The sequence below is a fragment of the Homarus americanus genome, unplaced genomic scaffold (genome assembly GCF_018991925.1).
Source record: "Homarus americanus isolate GMGI-L3 unplaced genomic scaffold, GMGI_Hamer_2.0 scaffold23578, whole genome shotgun sequence".
Classification (NCBI taxonomy): Eukaryota; Metazoa; Arthropoda; class Malacostraca; order Decapoda; family Nephropidae; genus Homarus; species Homarus americanus.
In genome coordinates, this window is record NW_024733231.1 from 2992043 (window position 1) to 3011166 (window position 19124).

At 43.7% G+C, this 19124-nt stretch overlaps 1 protein-coding gene across 1 annotated transcript in view; it reads left to right on the plus strand.

Annotated features, from left to right (window-relative positions):
• LOC121869476 (mucin-17-like) overlaps positions 1-18728 on the plus strand; it is a 71504-nt gene extending 52776 nt beyond the window's left edge. The window contains exon 3 of the mRNA XM_042370829.1: positions 16904-18728. Within this exon, the coding sequence (XP_042226763.1) occupies positions 16904-18728 (1825 nt within the window). The remainder of the gene's footprint in view (positions 1-16903) is intronic.
• The last annotated feature ends 396 nt before the right edge of the window (positions 18729-19124 follow it).

A 19124-nucleotide genomic window follows, 5' to 3' on the forward strand; every position in this document is an offset into this window, starting at 1 on the left:
GTGTTGGGCAGTAACTAGTTCTGTCTGGGGACTTGGAGTTGGGCAGTAACTAGTTCTGTCTGGGGACTTGGTGTTGGGCAGTAACTAGCTCTGTCTGGGGCCTTGGTGTTGGGCAGTAACTAGCTTTGTCTGGGGTCTTGTTGGGCAGTAACTAGCTCTGTCTGGGGCCTTGGTGTTGGGCAGTAACTAGCTCTGTCTGGGGCCTTGGTGTTGGGCAGTAACTAGCTCTGTCTGGGGCCTTGTGTTGGCAGCAGTAACTAGCTCTGTCTGGGGCCTTGGTGTTGGGCAACAGCTCTGTCTGCAGGGGCCTTGGTGTTGGGCAGTAACCCCAGCTTTGTCTGGGGACTTGGTGTTGGGCAGTAACTAGCTCTGTCTGGGGTCTTCGTGTTGGGCAGTAACTAGTTCTGTCTGGGGCCTTGGTGTTGGGCAGTAACTAGCTCTGTCTGGGGCCTTGGTGTTGGGCAGTAACTAGCTTTGTCTGGGGTCTTGTTGGGCAGTAACTAGCTCTGTCTGGGGCCTTGGTGTTGGAGCAGTAACTGGTTCTGTCTGGGACCAGTAAGCAGTAACTAGTTCTGTCTGGGGACTTGGTGTTGGGCAGTAACTAGCTCTGTCTGGGGCCTTGGTGTTGGGCAGTAACTAGTTCTGTCTGGGGCCTTGGTGTTGGGCAGTAACTAGCTCTGTCTGGGGCCTTGGTGTTGGGCAGTAACTAGCTCTGTCTGGGGCCTTGGTGTTGGGCAGTAACTAGCTCTGTCTGGGGCCTTGGTGTTGGGCAGTAACTAGCAGTAACTAGCTCTGTCTGGGGCCTTGGTGTTGGGCAGTAACTAGCTCTCTGGGGCCTTGTGTTGGGCAGTAACTAGTTCTGTCTGGGGACTTGGTGTTGGGCAGTAACTAGCTCTCTCTGGGGCCTTGGTGTTGGGCAGTAACTAGCTCTGTCTGGGGCCTTGGTGTTGGGCAGTAACTAGCTCTCTCTGGGGCCTTGGTGTTGGGCAGTAATTAGCTCTACCAGAGACCTGTGAGGCAGTAAGTAGTTCTACCAGACCTGTGTTGGTGCAGAAACCTAGTTCTGTCTGGGGCCTTGGTGTGGGCAGTAATTAGCTCTACCAGAGACCTGTGAGGGGCAGTAAGCAGTTCTACCAGACCTGTGTGGGGCAGTAACTAGCTCTACCAGACCTGTGTGGGGCAGTAACTAGCTCTATCTGAGACCTGTGAGGGGCAGTAAGTAGCCCTACCAGACCTGTGGGGCAGTAACTTGCTCTACCAGACCTGTGTGGGGCAGTAAGTAGCTCTATCTGAGACCTGTGAGGGGCAGTAACTAGCTCTATCTGAGACCTGTGTGGGGGCAGTAAGTAGCTCTATCTGAGACCTGTGTGGGGGCAGTAAGTAGCTCTATCTGAGACCTGTGTGGGGGCAGTAAGTAGCTCTACCCTAAAGATAGCACCAGCATGATGGATAATGGTGCGTCTCTCCAGCAACAAGGGCTAGAGGTGACACAGTGTACAGCCTGGCGACAGGAAGTAAGTTACATGGCGTGTGAAGGAAGAATAAACCTGGCGGCAGGATTAATGAAGTAACAAGCTGTTGCAGCCTGGTGGTAACTGCTTGAATCATCGATCCCTAAGACTGCCCCCGCCCGCCTCTCTTAATCATGCACGTTAAGGTTGAATTAAAGACTTTGGTTGAGAATTATAGACTAAATTATTGTAAGAGTTATAGTTAAAACATTCCGTGAAATAGATCTACAATAACGTGTTCCCTGATTCTAGAATATAGTTCACGTGTTGAAGTTTAGACGACATAACTCTACCGTGTTACTACTGTCATTAGAAACAACATCGATCAGTTTCCATTATTTATTTAGCTTCATCAGATGTGGTATAACTAAAGGTAGTATTCTAGTCCAGCAACACCTGTTGATGGGCTTTACACCAAACACTATTAAATATTATCAACACCTGACCACAGTGGATACCCGGCCAGTCCTCCCTAAGACTTACCGAGGATTAACAATAAGCTCACTTAAGCACAGTATTAAAGGCTGCATAAGAGATGGTTCATGAACCACTTTTTATAATGACAAAATTTACCTGTATAATTAACACTTGGCAGAAATAATGCTTAATACAAGTACTGATGTGAGGGGCAGTAACTAGCTCTACCAGAGACCTGTGAGGGGCAGTAACTAGCTCTACCAGAGATCTGTGAGGGGCAGTAACTTGCTCTACCAGAGACCTGTGAGGGGCAGTAACTAGCACTACCAGAGACGTGTGAGGACAGTAACAACTCTACAGAGACCTGTGAGGCAGTAACTTGCTCTATCAGAGACCTGTGAGGCAGTAGCTAGCTCTGAGAGACCTGTGAGGGCAGTAACTAGCTCTACCAGAGACCTGTGAGGGTGATAGCTAAGCACTGCAGAGACCTGTGAGGGGCAGTAACTAGCACTACCAGAGACCTGAGGGCAGTAACTAGCTCTGAGACCTGTGAGGCAGTAACTCGCTCTATAGTGACAAAGTTCTGCTCACCGTTAACGCGTGCTATAATAATAAAATAACACCAACACGGTGGAGTACCAGCGCCTATCTCTAAACACAGGGACACAATAAACAGCTTGTTGGCGAGAGTAAGTCTGAGTGGCAATGGTGGAGTGTAGCAGCAAAAGCTGTCAGTGAGGCTCTACTTCATTACAAACAAACTACCTTGAGACTGCTACTTAAATCATCCGTCATACCAGGGCTGTTCCCCCATCCTCCCTCTCTCTCTCTCCTCCTCCTCCCCCTTCCCCTCTCCCCCAAACAAACCATATGGGTTCATTAAAGCTCACGGACTGAACGTTGTCAATTGGAAAACTTTACTTCACAGTTCGTCTCTTAAAAAAAATATGGCCGGTTGCTGCTGGCTGTTTGCACTTCACTACACCTTTCCAGACAGGTGAAAATAATTGATTTGTTGTCTGTTGTGATCGTAACAAGGAGTGACGGCCGTTAGCAAGCATGGACACCGCCGGTCGTGTGCGTGTGCTAGTAAGTACGCACATGTGTACATACAAAAACAATGGTGTAGACGCTCATACACAGGTGTACTGGAATATGTAACGCTACTATGTAACTGACACTGACACACACACACACACACACACACACACACACACACACACACACACACACACAAATAAAAACCCTTCATATCAAACACAAAAATAAACCTACAGACAAATCCTTGTGGGGGATTACCCGGAGGCTGTGGCAGACCTTCACTCCCAGTGTTACCGGCCCAAGGTGACATTTAGCTGCGTTTAGTAAGCCAAGAGAACGCCTTTCCTAGCCTGACTGATGGAAGCTTATCACGAGCGAGAGATGTTATTCGCTGGTATGGGATGTTATATTCAAGAGTAATGCTTCCTATCATCTATTAAGCATCACTCAACTCTGCCTGTATTAAAGGTCTTTTGTGTAACTTTTCTGCCTCATTATGTTCACAACTACTGATAATAATAATAATAATAATAATAATAATAATAATAATAATAATAATAATAATAATAATAATATAAATACAATAATCGTAAAGAAAATAATTATAATACAACGTCAATAATATTATTTCCCAGTTGGTGAGCTGTACTGTTTTACCATCATAAGTCATCAATACACACACACATGTAGATATACTGTATGTACACTTTACATAAAACACCCATACATACATGTTTCCATACATTATAGGTCACATTTTATGTGAGAGACTGACAAGTGTGTACATCTCCTCTCTCTCTCTCTCTCTCTCTCTCTCTCTCTCTCTCTCTCTCTCTCTCTCTCTCTCTCTCTCTCTCTCTCTCTTTCTCTCGGCTCTACAGTACATTACTAGACCCCATTCATTCATTCATTCATTCATTCATTCAAGGACGGCTGGATTGACTTCTTTCCTTCCTTCGTTCTCCTTCACCAAGGCCACAAATCGGCCAACTATCTGTGCACATCAGTCACCTACACACTCATACGTACACAAAACGCACACACATGTACAAGGAGGCGACTGCGACCCGACACGTGACCTGCATTTTGCATCGCTGGTCGAGGTAAGCATGTTATATGTACGGGTGAAGGCGGCGCTCCGTGTTGGTGTGCGTTTTTATGTATGCATCCCCGTGTGTTGCCTGGTAAATGCATACGCGTTGGTGTGGTGGCAGGATGCAGGATGAACTGTGAGTGTGTGTTAGTTTTGGGGGAATATGTATATATGTATGTATGTATGTATGTATGTATGTATGTATGTATGTATGTATCTTTGTATGTGTGTGTATCTATGTATGTATGTATGTATGTATGTGTATGTATGTATGTGTGTGTGTATCTTTGTATGTGTGTGTATCTATGTATATATGTATGTATGTATGTGTGTGTGTATGTATGTAGGTATGTATGTATGTATGTATGTATGTATGAATGTAGGTTAAAGAGGATGACTATGTATACGCATGAAGGATGAAGAGGATGATTATTATGTATAAGTGGAAGTAAAAACATCCTGTGATCAAACGAAATAATCAACCTCTAAAATAAACTTCCTTTGATCAACTAAAACATCTTCATTAATCAACTCGCCCCCCAAAAAATTATATGATCAAACTCAAAATACCAGCCTTGTGATCAGTCTGATTTCATCAACTAAAGATCTAAGTAAAGTTTAATCTCACTTATCCTAACCTAACTTAACCTAACCTAACCAAACTTAATCAAACCTAACCTAACCTAACCTAACTTAACCTAACCTAACCTAACTTAACCTAACCTAACCTAACTTAATCTAACCTAACCTAACCTAACCTAACCTAACCTAACCTAACCTAATCTAACCTAACCTAACGTAACCTAACCTAACCTAACCTAATCTAACCTAATCTAACCTAACCTAACCTAACCTAACCTAACCTAACCTAACCTAACCTAACCTAACCTAACCAACCTCTTCGTCCACACCCAAAAATAATACAAACTCAAATTACATTGTAAATACCTGTCGGAGCTTTATTAATTAAACCCAAACCCGATTAACCTCCCGGCGGCTGACACACAACAAATACCTGTTATGGTTCACTAATTATAATAATCGCCAGTGTGATATAACTCATCAATTACAATGCAATTATTAAGCAATTATCGTACGACTAATCCCCACATAAGAGTGTTATTTATAATTTAGCACTCGGGGTATTAGTGCGGTTAGTGTGTGTGTGTGTGTGTGTGTGTGTGTGTGTGTGTGTGTGTGTGTGTGTGTGTGTGTGTGTGTGTGTTCGTCATTATTTCAGAATTTGTCTAACAGTGATGCACAGTCCAACTAACAGTGATGCACAGTCCAACTAACAGTGATACACAGTCCAACTAATAGTGATGCACAGTCCAACTAACAGTGATACACAGTCCAACTAACAGTGATGCACAGTCCAACTAACAGTGATGCACAGTCCAACTTAATGAATCTATGTACACCACAGCCCCGTGATACACCTGTATACATGTGTATCGACAGCACTTAAAGCACAGGTAAAAGTTATGCACTATACCGACTTAGGCAATTATCAGTGCAGTAAAGACACACAGCTTAAATGGTGAAACACACACACACACACACACACACACACACACACACACACACACACCATGTCACCATCAACCATACCAAGACCATGGTTATGCACATCAACTCTCCTCCGACATTGTCCCACCTCCTTCCATTACTCTAGGTCCGAACACACTCCAGGTTGTAGATTCCACGAAGCTCCTCGGCGTCACCATAGACAACAAACAAATTGGAAACCACACGTCAGTGAAGTTGTCAAATCCTCAGTTTCCGTCTCCACCTGCTCCGCCGACTCAAGTCCTCGGGTTCCTGCACACGAGCTCCTCAGTGTTTACACAACATTCATACTTCCCAAGCTCACCTATGCCTCCCCACCTGGTCTTCCTCCTAAATGCCACACAACGTAAACACTAGAAAAAGTGCAAAGAGGGCATGCAAGATTATTCTCCTTCCTACCCACATATCAAGAAGCGCTCAACACACTGACCCTTTCGACTCACTGACCATCACCACGACCTCATCTGCAAATTTGGTAAGAAGCTTTACACCATCCTCGACACCGGCTCCTACTACCACCTGAGATCCCTAGTCCGAGAATTGCTGTTCGACACCACAACCGCATCCAGCCCATACGTGCACGAACTGATCGCTATAAGAACAGCCCAGTCCCAAACCATTGTAAAATTATCAATAACTTGTAATAAACCAGTGTATTCACTCCCAGTAAACACTACTCCTTGCACTGTCACTATGTTGAAATGAACTGTAGTTTGAGCTTTTCCCCATCTAGTTATTATATGTCTTATTTGTGTCACTTATGTTACTTGTATATTATTTGTAATTCAAACCCATTCCCCAAATATGTAACTGTATATTTTCAGCCTTCTGGCTGTAAGCTCTTTCAATAAACCGTTAATTATTACACACACACACACACACACACACACACACACACACACACACACACACACACACACTCACTAACACACACACACACACACACTCACTCCTCACTCCCACACACACACACACACACACACACACACACACACACACACACACACACACACACACACACACACACACACACACACACACACACACACACAAACTACCCTGACAGCCAATTAACGGAGAGCCACGTCTGCGGATGTTTTCCTTCAGGTTTCTTAAATAAATCGCGGCCAAAAATACAGCCGGGAGAGAGCGGAAATTAATCCCGAAATAACATAATGGCTCCCCGGACCATGACTTGTGGAGACGATGAAGGAAAAACTCTTTATTATAATTAGAATTGTATAAAGAAACCAGCAGAGTGGTTCACTATTTTTATCATGTGCAGTTTACGAATATTTTAGGGAGCCATTAAATCCTAGCAGAACCTAACCTAACCTAACCTAACCTAACCTAACCTAACCTACCCTAACCTAACCTAACCTAACCTAACCTAACCTAACCTAACCTTAACCCATATTAACTTTATACCCAAACCTAATCCGAACTAACAATGTCAACCCTTAATAATTAGCACCTAACCTAACCTAACCTAGCCTAACCTAACCTAACCAACCCCATCCTTAACTTATCCTAACCTAACCAATATAATAGGGGGTGAATTAGTATTGGAATCCACTTAAGACTAAGGTCTATTTGATCACGTCTCCTCACAGGCGAATGTCTGAAGTAGTACGTAAGAGACATTAAAACACAAGAGTTAGGTTAGGTTAGGTTAGGTTAGGTTAGGTTACCCTGTCAGCCCTTGAGTACAGTAACTTGATCCCTTAAAAAAGCTATATAAACCCTGAATACGATAACTTATTCCCTTAAGCAAGATGATAGCTATCGTTTGGGGGGGGGGGGTTAATTCGTCGTACTGATGGTGTTGAGTGCCAGTGGTTTAGGTTAGGTTACGTTGGGTTAGGTTAGGTATATTACAAGAGAAGCAATTTTTTTCCTCTCAAAAAAACTTGGGTCATTAAATGCAAACACTTGGCCTAAGCATGTGTGTGTGTGTGTGTGTGTGTGTGTGTGTGTGTGTGTGTGTGTGTGTGTGTACAGTATGTGCGTGTGTCGTTAGTATTAGAAGATGGAGGCGGTGTGTGTGTGTGTCAAGTATTCAGACTGTGAGAACGTTATCACCACAGTATCACCCACCTGCTTCATGCTCCGACCGAAAGGTAATTGGCAGCTAACGTGTTATCACAGAACATAAACCCCGACTAGTTCTCTCTATCACTTCCTTATCTTGAACACTTCTACAGGAGGAGGAAGGGGGAAGACCGAGGAACTTCCTGCTGGTGGTGTGGGGGTGAAGGTAGTGGTGTGAGGTGTAGTGGTGTGGGGTGGTGTGGTGGTGGTGGTGACGACAGGGTGGTGGTGTGGGATTGGTGGTGCGTCTTTGGTGGGGAGGGAGTTGTGGTAAGGAGGATATGGTGTACGGGTGGTGGTGAGTAGAGGTGGTGGTGTGTCAGTGGTAGTGGGGCCATGATTTTGGTAGTGATAGTGACTAAGATTGTGGTCGCAGTTGAAGTGGGTGACTAAGATTGTGGTAGTGGTGAATGATTAAGGCTAGGAATGGTAGTAGTATTTTTTGTAGCAGTAGTAGTAGTAGTAGTAGTAGTAGTAGGAGTGAACGACAAGATAAGGGCATACGGGGAGAGAATTCAGAACGTTGATCAAGGCAGCTTCACTCCTCTAGTGTTCACAACCTCTGGTGGGATGGGACCAAGTGCAAGATGCTTCTACGCCAGACTCGCGGAGTTGATCTCCGAACAGAAGCAGCAGCCCAGAAGTTATGTTACAGCCTGGATGAGATGTCGATTGTCCTTCTCTCTAATTCGGTCGGCTTTGCTCTGCCTCAGGGGAAAGAGATCATCGGCCCTAAAGCCGACAACTGCTGCAGATATTGACTATGAGTCACTGAATGCCGCATAGATCTGCGGTTCAACTAACTCAACACAGCTAGGATAGCTACTTATGTATTGGGATATTTAATATTAAGGTAATAAAATGGTGACGAAGGTATGGCTATTGAGGGAGGCTGGAGGCCAAAAAAAAAAGTAGTAGTAGTAATAGTAGTAGCAGTAGATGGCGTCACCGATGTGTCAGTCAACATAAAACATATATTTATTAGTCTTTGTGTTGACACGAAACCGGTGCCACACACCGCCAATTAAACAGGCAAGAGAACCACGCCATTAAACAACACGCCATTATACAGGTGCAGTTAGCGACAAAGGCTGATCCAACTGGCTTATAAAGAACACCAGACTGTTGATCATGTTTCCCTCGTCATTCAAAATTCTCCCGAGGATTTTACCGTAACTCTGATGACAGATTTCGTCAATCGGAATATTTTAAAAGCGATGATGTTTGACGGAATAAAAAAGAATATTCAACAATTAAAAAAAAAGTTTATTGGAATATCTTGTATCCGGCTCTCACAATGGGATGGGCTGGCGTTTAAACAAACATACAGAATACAGACGAGCAGTGTGAGTGACAGGGTATCAAAAGTGACAGACTCAAAGCCGTGTTAAGGAGCGGGACGGTACGGGTACGGTACGGTAAAGCTTCACAATAGACAGGTACTATACACAAGCGTTTAAACTGACAGATGGATACACAAGAGAATTTTTTTACGTGGAGACAGACAGATAGACAGTTTGACATCTCTACTGACAGAAAGAAAACGACGGCTTGAAAATATGTTATTCCAATACAAAAAACGTCGGTGTTTCGGGTGCAGTCTGAGCAATATTTCAGTGTTTTCTCTTAACTGTGTGTTCGTCCTCTCCACTCATACCCGGGTCCCTACAGTCAGTGCTGGTTCATCACTTGGGGTCATAACTGTGTTTAGTTCTGAACAATGTTTATTAGTGTTTAGTTCTGAACAATGTTTATTAGTGTTTAGTTCTGAACAATGTTTATTAGTGTTTAGTTCTGAACAATGTTTATTAGTGTTTAGTTCTGAACAATGTTTATTAGTGCTTAGTTCTGAACAATGTTTATTAGTGTTTAGTTCTGAACAATGTTTATTAGTGTTTAGTTCTGAACAATGTTTATTAGTGTTTAGTTCTGAACAATGTTTATTAGTGTTTAGTTCTGAACAATGTTTATTAGTGCTTAGTTCTGAACAATGTTTATTAGTGTCTAGTTCTGAACAATGTTTATTAGTGCTTAGTTCTGAACAATGTTTATTAGTGTTTAGTTCTGAACAATGTTTATTGGTGTTTAGTTCTGAACAATGTTTATTAGTGTTTAGTTCTGAACAATGTTTATTAGTGCTTAGTTCTGAACAATGTTTATTAGTGTTTAGTTCTGAACAATGTTTATTAGTGTTTAGTTCTGAACAATGTTTATTAGTGTTTAGTTCTGAACAATGTTTATTAGTGTTTAGTTCTGAACAATGTTTATTAGTGTCTTAGTTCTGAACAATGTTTATTAGTGTTTAGTTCTGAACAATGTTTATTAGTGCTTAGTTCAACAATGTTTATTAGTTCTTAGTTCTGAACAATGTTTATTAGTGTTTAGTTCTGAACAATGTTTATTGGTGTTTAGTTCTGAACAATGTTTATTAGTGTTTAGTTCTGAACAATGTTTATTAGTGCTTAGTTCTGAACAATGTTTATTAGTGTTTAGTTCTGAACAATGTTTATTAGTGTTTAGTTCTGAACAATGTTTATTAGTGTTTAGTTTTGAACAATGTTTATTAGTGCTTAGTTCTGAACAATGTTTATTAGTGTTTAGTTCTGAACAATGTTTATTAGTGTTTAGTTCTGAACAATGTTTATTAGTGTTTAGTTTTGAACATTGTTTATTGGTGTTTAGTTCTGAACATTAATTAAAGAGTTTGGTTATTGGGGCCGTAAGGTCAGAGGTCAAGGTCACAACCTTTAAGAAAAAGACACAACCCGACCAGAGATTTTAATGTTAAATTGTTATTTCGGATCACCTGAAGATTAACCCCCACCTTATTTAACCTAATGATTGAACACCCTAACAGTTACCTAACAAATCTGCTAACGTTTTTTAAGAAAGTCTTCGAGGTAGTAGATAATGACGAAAATTACGATGTTATTTACTTAGACTTTAGCAAAGCATTTGACAGAGTACCGCATCAGAGGCTTCTGAGAAAAATTAAGGCTCATGGTATCGAAGGGGAAAGTTTTAAATTGGATAAAATCATGGCTCACCGATAGAACGCAGAGGGTCAGCGTAGATGGTGTTAAATCTGAGTGGGGCCGTGTAACCAGTGGGGTTCCCCAGGGGTCAGTACTAGGCCCACTCTTGTTCATAATCTACATAAACGATCTAGATACTGGGATCAGCAGTGACATAAGCAAGTTTGCGGATGACACCAAAATAGGGCGCCAAATTAATTCAGGCAGGATGCAAATGCATTACAGGAGGATCTAAATAAACTGCAGGGGTGGTCTGAAAATGGCAAATGAAATTCAACACCAGCAAGTGCAGCGTACTTAATATTGGAAGAACAAATACTTATATAATGTATACAGCCTTAACAACATCAACCTAGAGAAGTCGACTTGTAAAGAGACCTAGGGGTACTTGTAAGCCCGGACCTACGGCCTAGAAAACAGTGCGTTAATGTTCGAAATAAGGCAAACAGAGTATTGGGTTTTATATCTAGAAGTGTAAGTAACAAGAGTGCAGAGGTCTTATTGCAACTATATCTTGCGCTAGTCAGGCCGCACCTCGATTATGCGGTTCAGTTCTGGTGCCCCTATTATAGAATGGATATAAATTCACTAGAGTCGGTGCAGCGAAGAATGACAAAAATGATTCCGGGACTTAGAAACCTTCCATATCAGGATAGGCTAAAGAAACTTAACTTGCATTCCCTAGAAAGACGAAGAGTGCGGGGAGATATGATAGAAGTATTTAAGTGGGTGAAAGGAATCAATAAAGGGGATATAGATAAAGTTCTTATAATATCCGAGCAGGATAGGACTCGGAGCAACGTATTCAAGTTGGATAAGTTTAGGTTTAGGAGGGAGATAGGAAGAAACTGGTTCACAAATAGGGTGGTGGACGAGTGGAACAAGCTTAGCAACTTTGTAGTAAGTGCGGGAACTCTGGAAAGTTTCAAAAGGAGGCTAGATAGATTCATGGATGATAGAGAGTGGTAGTAACTCTCGACAGGAGCTGCCATGCACAGGCCAACCGGCCTATTGCAGACTCCTTATTTTCTTATGTTCTTATGTTCTAACCTAACCTAACACTAACCTAACCTTATCCCCCAGGTAGCGTTCGGGTGTTTAACCATTAGGTGAAATAAGCAGTGGGTTAATCTTCAGGTGACCCGTTATTTAATCTCGTTTAGGTGGCGTTGTGTGTACGGCGGGAGGGTTTATGTGGCCCAGTTAAATATGTTTGTGCGCAAGCGTATACTGAATGTGTGTGTGCACGCGCGTGAGCCCTCTACCTCACTATTTACCTCCCTCCCTCCCCCTACTAATGAGCCCCGCCGCTGGTTGCCGGCACAAAAGCCTTGGACGATCGCAAACAAACTTTTCCAAAGACCCCGGGGATGAAAGATGCCCGCCTGGGGGGTAACAAGGACCTAAAGTTCACGAGCCATGGGTATGATACAGGATTTCCACCCTAACGAGGCGGTGCCGTGTGGAGGAGGAGGAGCGACGTGTGTGTGTGTGTGTGGGCCCACCTGGTCCCCCCGTCACTTCTGTTTACCTAGGTTCATTATTCTTCACTCCACTAATCAAATCTACCTTGGCTATTTTTCTTTGTAAAGTTCTTTCCTAACTCTTCCTCTGGGATATTTTTCAAGGCTAAATATCCGAAAAAAATTACTAAATGTGCTTCAATTTGTTCCTAGGGTTTATTTTCATTTTCAGGGGATCTTCTGTTAACCCTTTCCACACCTGAGCCTGAAAGGGGGACAAAAAAATCCGCCTCATCAAAAATAAATGAAAAATAAAAGATCTTCACTACTCACGTTCACCTTCTGTATTTTTCCACTGCTATTTTATTTTACCATTTATACCGAGTTTTATTGTTTCCACCGTCAAAAGAGAAGTGAAAAATACCTAACTAATTAAATCTATCTTCCGTACTTTTGTTTCACGGTATTAATTTAGAGCCTTTATCAAAAGAGTACTGTAAAAAGGTCAGATCAGGTCAGATCAGGTTAGGTCAGGTTAGGTTAGGTTAGGTCAGGTTAGGTTAGGTTTATCGCGTCTAGCTTCTTCTGTTATATTAATCAGGAATAAATAATGGAATTCAACACACTCCCCCTTCCACCATCACCAACACACTCCCCCTTCCACCATCACCAACACACTCCCCCTTCCACCATCACCAACACACACTCCCTTCCACCATCACCAACACACTCCCCTTCCACCATCACCAACACACTCCTCCACCATCACCAACACACACTCTCTCCACCATCACCAACACCCCATTCCACCATCACCAACACACTCTCTCTCCACCATCACCAACACACCCCATTCCACATCACCAACACACTCCTCTCCACCATCACCAACACACACCCTCCACCATCACCAACACACCCCCCATTCCACCATCACCAACACACTCCCTCTCCACCATCACCAACACACACCCCTCCACCATCACCAACACACCCCCATTCCACCATCACCAACACACTCTCTCTCCATCACCAACACACCCCCCCATTCCACCATCACCAACACACTCTCTCCACCATCACCAACACACTCTCCACCATCAAACACACTCTCTCCACCATCACCAACACACACCCCCTTCCACCATCACCAACACACCCCCCATTCCACCATCACCACACACTCTCCACCATCACCAACACACCCCTCTCCACCATCCAACACACTCTCTCTCCACCATCACCAACACCCCCCATTCCACCATCACCAACACACTCTCTCCACCATCACCAACACACCCCCCATTCCAACACCAACACACTCCTCTCCACCATCACCAACACACACTCCCTTCCACCATCACCAACACACCCCCATTCCACCATCACCAACACACTCTCCCACCATCACCAACACACCCACCCCATTCCACCATCACCAACACACTCCTCTCCACCATCACCAACACACCCACCCATTCCACCATCAACAACACACCCTCCACCATCACTTAACTCTTCCACCATCACCAACACACTCTTCCACCATCAACAACACACACTCCTCCACCATCACCAACACACCCCCCATTCCACCATCACCAACACACTCCCCTTCCACCATCAACACACTCTCTCCCACCATCACCAACACACTCCCCCACTCCACCATCACCAACATTTAGCTCATAGTATACACATTAATACAAACTTAGGAGTATACAGGTTCATACAACATTACCACAACATAAATACACCAACTGAGAATAGTGAATCAGAACCAAGAGACTGACAAACTATTATGATATATAGACTGTGTTTATGACGAGGTGGGACTCTCTCATAGTTATAGCTACAAATTTCCATCTCTCACGACATATATATCCAGCAACGGTACGTCATTAAATCATACTTAGCTACTGCTCATACCAAAGCCATCATCATCATCATCATCATCATCATCATCATTATTATCACTATCAATATAATTATCATTGTCATCATTTTCATCATTGGCACCACTATCAAATCACCATCATCACTATCATCATCACTTCAAGCACACGGTTAACCATCACATACCAACTACTGGCTCCTGGTCACCCTCCCTCCCCCTAACTCCTTCCTTCCCACCCCCTTTCCATCCCTTAAATGACAATATTATTTATACACCACCGTCAGTGCAAAGTGTGTGCGTGTGTGCGTGTGTGTGTGTGTGTGTGTGTGTGTACATATAGATAGAGTTATGGAAGTGTTAGTGAAGAAGAAAGAAGAAAGAAGAAAAGAAGAAGATAACACCATCTCTAATTTAGCAACTCTTTACCTTATGGCTAATTTGCATACGGACGATAATGGCGTTTTTTAGAGATTGTAGGACGACCGTACTAACAGACGGACGGACGTAAGTAAAGACAGACAAACGGACATAGATTAAGGACAAAAGGACGAACATAAAGACGGACAGATCTACGGACAGGAGATAACAAATAATAAATGAAAGAGTGTACAAGGAAATGGCAGAAAAATAATTACAAAAATACGAGAGAAAGGAAGAGGGAAAACATATCGAACAGAAAAACGAAAGTGAAAAAAATATAAAAAAAACTAAAAAAAATATTGATAAAAAAGGAGATTCGTGAAAAAATGTGATAAAAAAGAAGACCCGGAAAAGAATGAAGACAGCTGAAAGAAACGAGAGAAAAAAACAGACCGAAGGATAAAAATATTGAAATGAAAAAAAAGGAGAATTAAAATGGGTAGAAAAGAAACGAAAATAAGACGAAATCCTGTGAAAAAAATAATCAGAGATAATGATGAATTTTGCGAAACTTTGATAACAAGACGAAGAAGAAGTTACGTAATACGAATACTGAAATAAGGCATAAACCCCAATAACGGATAATACATACATAAAGAGAATAAACAAATAAAAAATAATAATAAACTTAGGAAACAGAATTAAAAGAAAAAAAATGATTCGCAATTATTCTCGTCAGTTTGGAGTCATGATAATTCTGGTGACATTTTCCCCGCCTTAACATCAAGACAGTCTGCACGAATGCCCTTTGATCGGCCAGGTGACTTAGCCACACCGTCACACCCACCCACCCACCCACACCCACACACACCCACACCCACCCCACACACACCCACCCACACACCCACACACACACACCCACCCACCACACCACACACCACCACACCCACCCCCACACACACACACACCCACCCACCCACACCCACACACCCACCCACACACGCACCAGGTAGAGACTAATAGCAGTTCGTGTTAATTAGGGTGTAGTGTACCGAGTCCTCACACCGGGGGGTAGGATCATTACGAGTCACGTCAACAAAACTCTCTTCACTCAACGAATACAAGATACACACCCTGTATATATGTATAGTACACATGCTATATGTATAGTTGTATAAAAGTCAATAAAACAGGGACAAAATAGGTATATATAGAATTAGATGTAGTTTACTTTAGCAACAAAATCTGAAAATAATACCGATATTCTAGGTGTATTAATGAAGATGGGGACGCCAAGCTAAACGAAGAATGACGGGGTCGCCAACTCAGAGGGACGACACAGACCCTGAGGTATGAGGGTCGACAGTTTAGCGACGCACGAGGCCATTATCTCCACACACACACACACACACACACACACACACACACACACACACACACACACACACACACACAACAATAATACACACACACCAAAAAACATACAGCTACAAACACCCAACAGCAACACTACAAGCACAAACACAGAGAAAGAAACAGACAGACGTACATACTGTCCTGGTCCCCCACACACAGTCCTGGGTACACCACAAACACGAGGAAACATCATCCAACTATTCATAAAACACATAATAAATGACTAGATCTGACAGAGGCAGGAAAATACGGGGAAAAAACGACTTGGAACCTCCCACGACGACCACCGAGAAGAAAACACATGGTTAGGGAAAAATATTTTGTCGGGGAAATGTAGAAATGTATTTTTAGGGGAAAATTATGTCGGAGAATATAACTTGATCTTATAAATAATGTTAACGATCTGCTTAATACTGTAGAAATACAAAGTGACGAATGATCTTTTTCTGATAACAATAAAAAAAATATAAAAAGAGAACTAAAAAATATGACCTACTGTAGTTCTGTAGACATCGAAGCTGTATAGTCTGTTTTTCTTTATACATTTTGTAGTGAAACAAACTGAACTTTTCTTGCCATCTCACCTGTCTTTCCCGTCACATTTACCAACGTAGCCGACACGAGCAGAACACAACCTCCCCTCTTGGCACAGACCCAGAGGAACGGTAGCTTTTTCTTATGTTTCTTATAATAAATATTAAAAATCGGATAATATAATATAATAGGGCGGGGGTGAATATATTGTGGGGGTTATTATATATTGTTAAGGAAATATATCAGTGGGTAAACATACATTATTATGGAAGAATATTTGAGTGAAAATAACGAGAAAACTGGATAATGAAGCGACAATAGTCATAAACGCGACATAATTACTCCTAATGATACTCCACATAGCGGTGGGAGGAGAGAGAGAGAGAGAGAGAGATAACAGTACCAGCAACAGCATTAGTATCAACAGTAGTAGTAGTAGTAGGCAGGGACAAGAGGCAATGAACCATACCTGGAAGATATCAACGCTCCCTACATCAACTCTCCCATCAACGCCCCCTACATCAACGCCCCCTACATCAACTCTCCCTCATCAACTCTCCCTACATCAACTCTCCCCTACATCAACGCCCCTACATCAACTCTCCCTACATCAATCAACGCTCCTCCATCAACGCTCCCTACATCAACGCTCCCCACATCAACGCTCCCTACATCAACTCTCCTACATCAACGCTCCCCATCAACGCTCCCCACATCAACTCTCCGCTCCCTGACATCAACGCTCCGCATCAACGCCCTTCACTCTCCCTACATCAACGCTCCTACATCAACTCCTCCACCAACTCTCCCTCATCAACGCTCTACATCAACGCTCCGTACATCAACTCCCCTACATCAACTCTCCCCATCACAACGCTCTCCACACTCCCATCAACCCCCTACATCAACTCTCCTCACACCAACGCTCCCCTACATCAACTCTCCCCACATCAACTCTCCCCATCAACTCTCCCCTACATCAACGCTCCCTACATCAACTCTCCCCTACATCAACTCTCTCTCACATCAACGCTCCCTACATCAACGCTCCCTGACATCAACGCCTCGACATCAACGCTCCCTACATCAACTCTCCCTACATCAACGCTCCCACATCAACTCTCCTCCACTCAACTCTCCCCTACATCAACGCTCTACATCAACGCTCCCACATCAACCTCCCTACATCAACTCTCCCCTACATCAACGCTCCCTACATCAACGCTCCCCTACATCACCGCTCCCCTACATCAACTCTCCCTACACCAACGCTCCCCTACATCAACTCTCCCCATCAACTCTCCCCCACATCAACGCCCCTACATCAACTCCCCTACATCAACGCTCCCTACATCAACTCTCCCTACATCTCTCCCTACATCAACGCTCCCCTACATCAACATCCCTATAACGCTCCCCTACATCAACTCTCCCCATCAACGCTCCCCATCAACGCTCCCCATCAACTCTCCCCTACATCAACGCTCCCCTACATCAACTCTCCCCATCAACTCTCCCCTACATCAACGCTCCCCTACATCAACTCTCCCCTACATCAACCTCCCCTCATCAACTCTCCCCTCATCAACTCTCCCCCATCAACTCTCCCCTACATCAACGCTCCCCTACATCAACTCTCCCTCCATCAACTCTCCCTACATCAACTCTCCCCTACATCCAACGCTCCCCTGCATCAACTCTCCCCTACATCAACTCTCCCCTACATCAACGCTCCCCTACATCAGCTCTCCCTACATCAACAGCTCCCCATCAACTCTCCCCACATCAACTCTCCCCTACATCAACTCTCCCCTACATCAACTCTCCTACATCAGCCTCTACATCAACTCTCCCCTACATCAACTCTCCCATCAACTCTCCCCTACATCAACTCTCCCCCTACATCAACGCTCCCCTCCATCCAACTCTCCCCTACATCAACTCCCCCTACATCAACTCTCCTATCAACTCTCCCTACATCAGCCGCTCCCCCTACATCAACTCTCCCCTACATCAACTCTCCCCTACATCAACGCTCCCCTACATCAACTCTCCCCCTACATCAACTCTCCCCTACATCAACGCTCCCCATCAACTCTCCCCTACATCAACTCTCCCCTACATCAACGCTCCCCTACATCAACACTCCCCATCATCACTCCCTACATCAACTCTCCCCTACATCAACGCTCCCCATCAGCTCTTCATCAACGCTCCCACATCAACTCTCCTCACGTCTACATCAATCCTGCAAACACAGGAATAATCAATCAACACCAGTGCTTGCCGTTCATTGGTTAGCGAGGATTAAGTCTTAGGATGTGATTGGCTGGGGGCGGCAGTGTAATCATGAACACTGGCTGGATGCAACGGTGTAATCCCTAATCACTACCTCGCCTGGCACTACAATTTGGACCTGGCCAGGCTTTGTGCGCGTGACTAAGGGGGTGCAGGAATTGCCAACGTTACAAGACAGGGAGGGGCAAACCGAAGCTTAATTCGGCCGGCTGGAATCTGTCTTGAAAAACCGGCACTGGATTATCAATGATATTCAGAGGTAAAGTACAGCGTCATGTGCCCTAACGTTATAATTATTGTTGTTTATACTGAGGAACGAGTGTGTAGGGTGGAGTTAGGGGTGTGGGGGGATAATGTCAGTCGTTACCAGGAAGAATGGCATCAGTAATCCGTCATTAT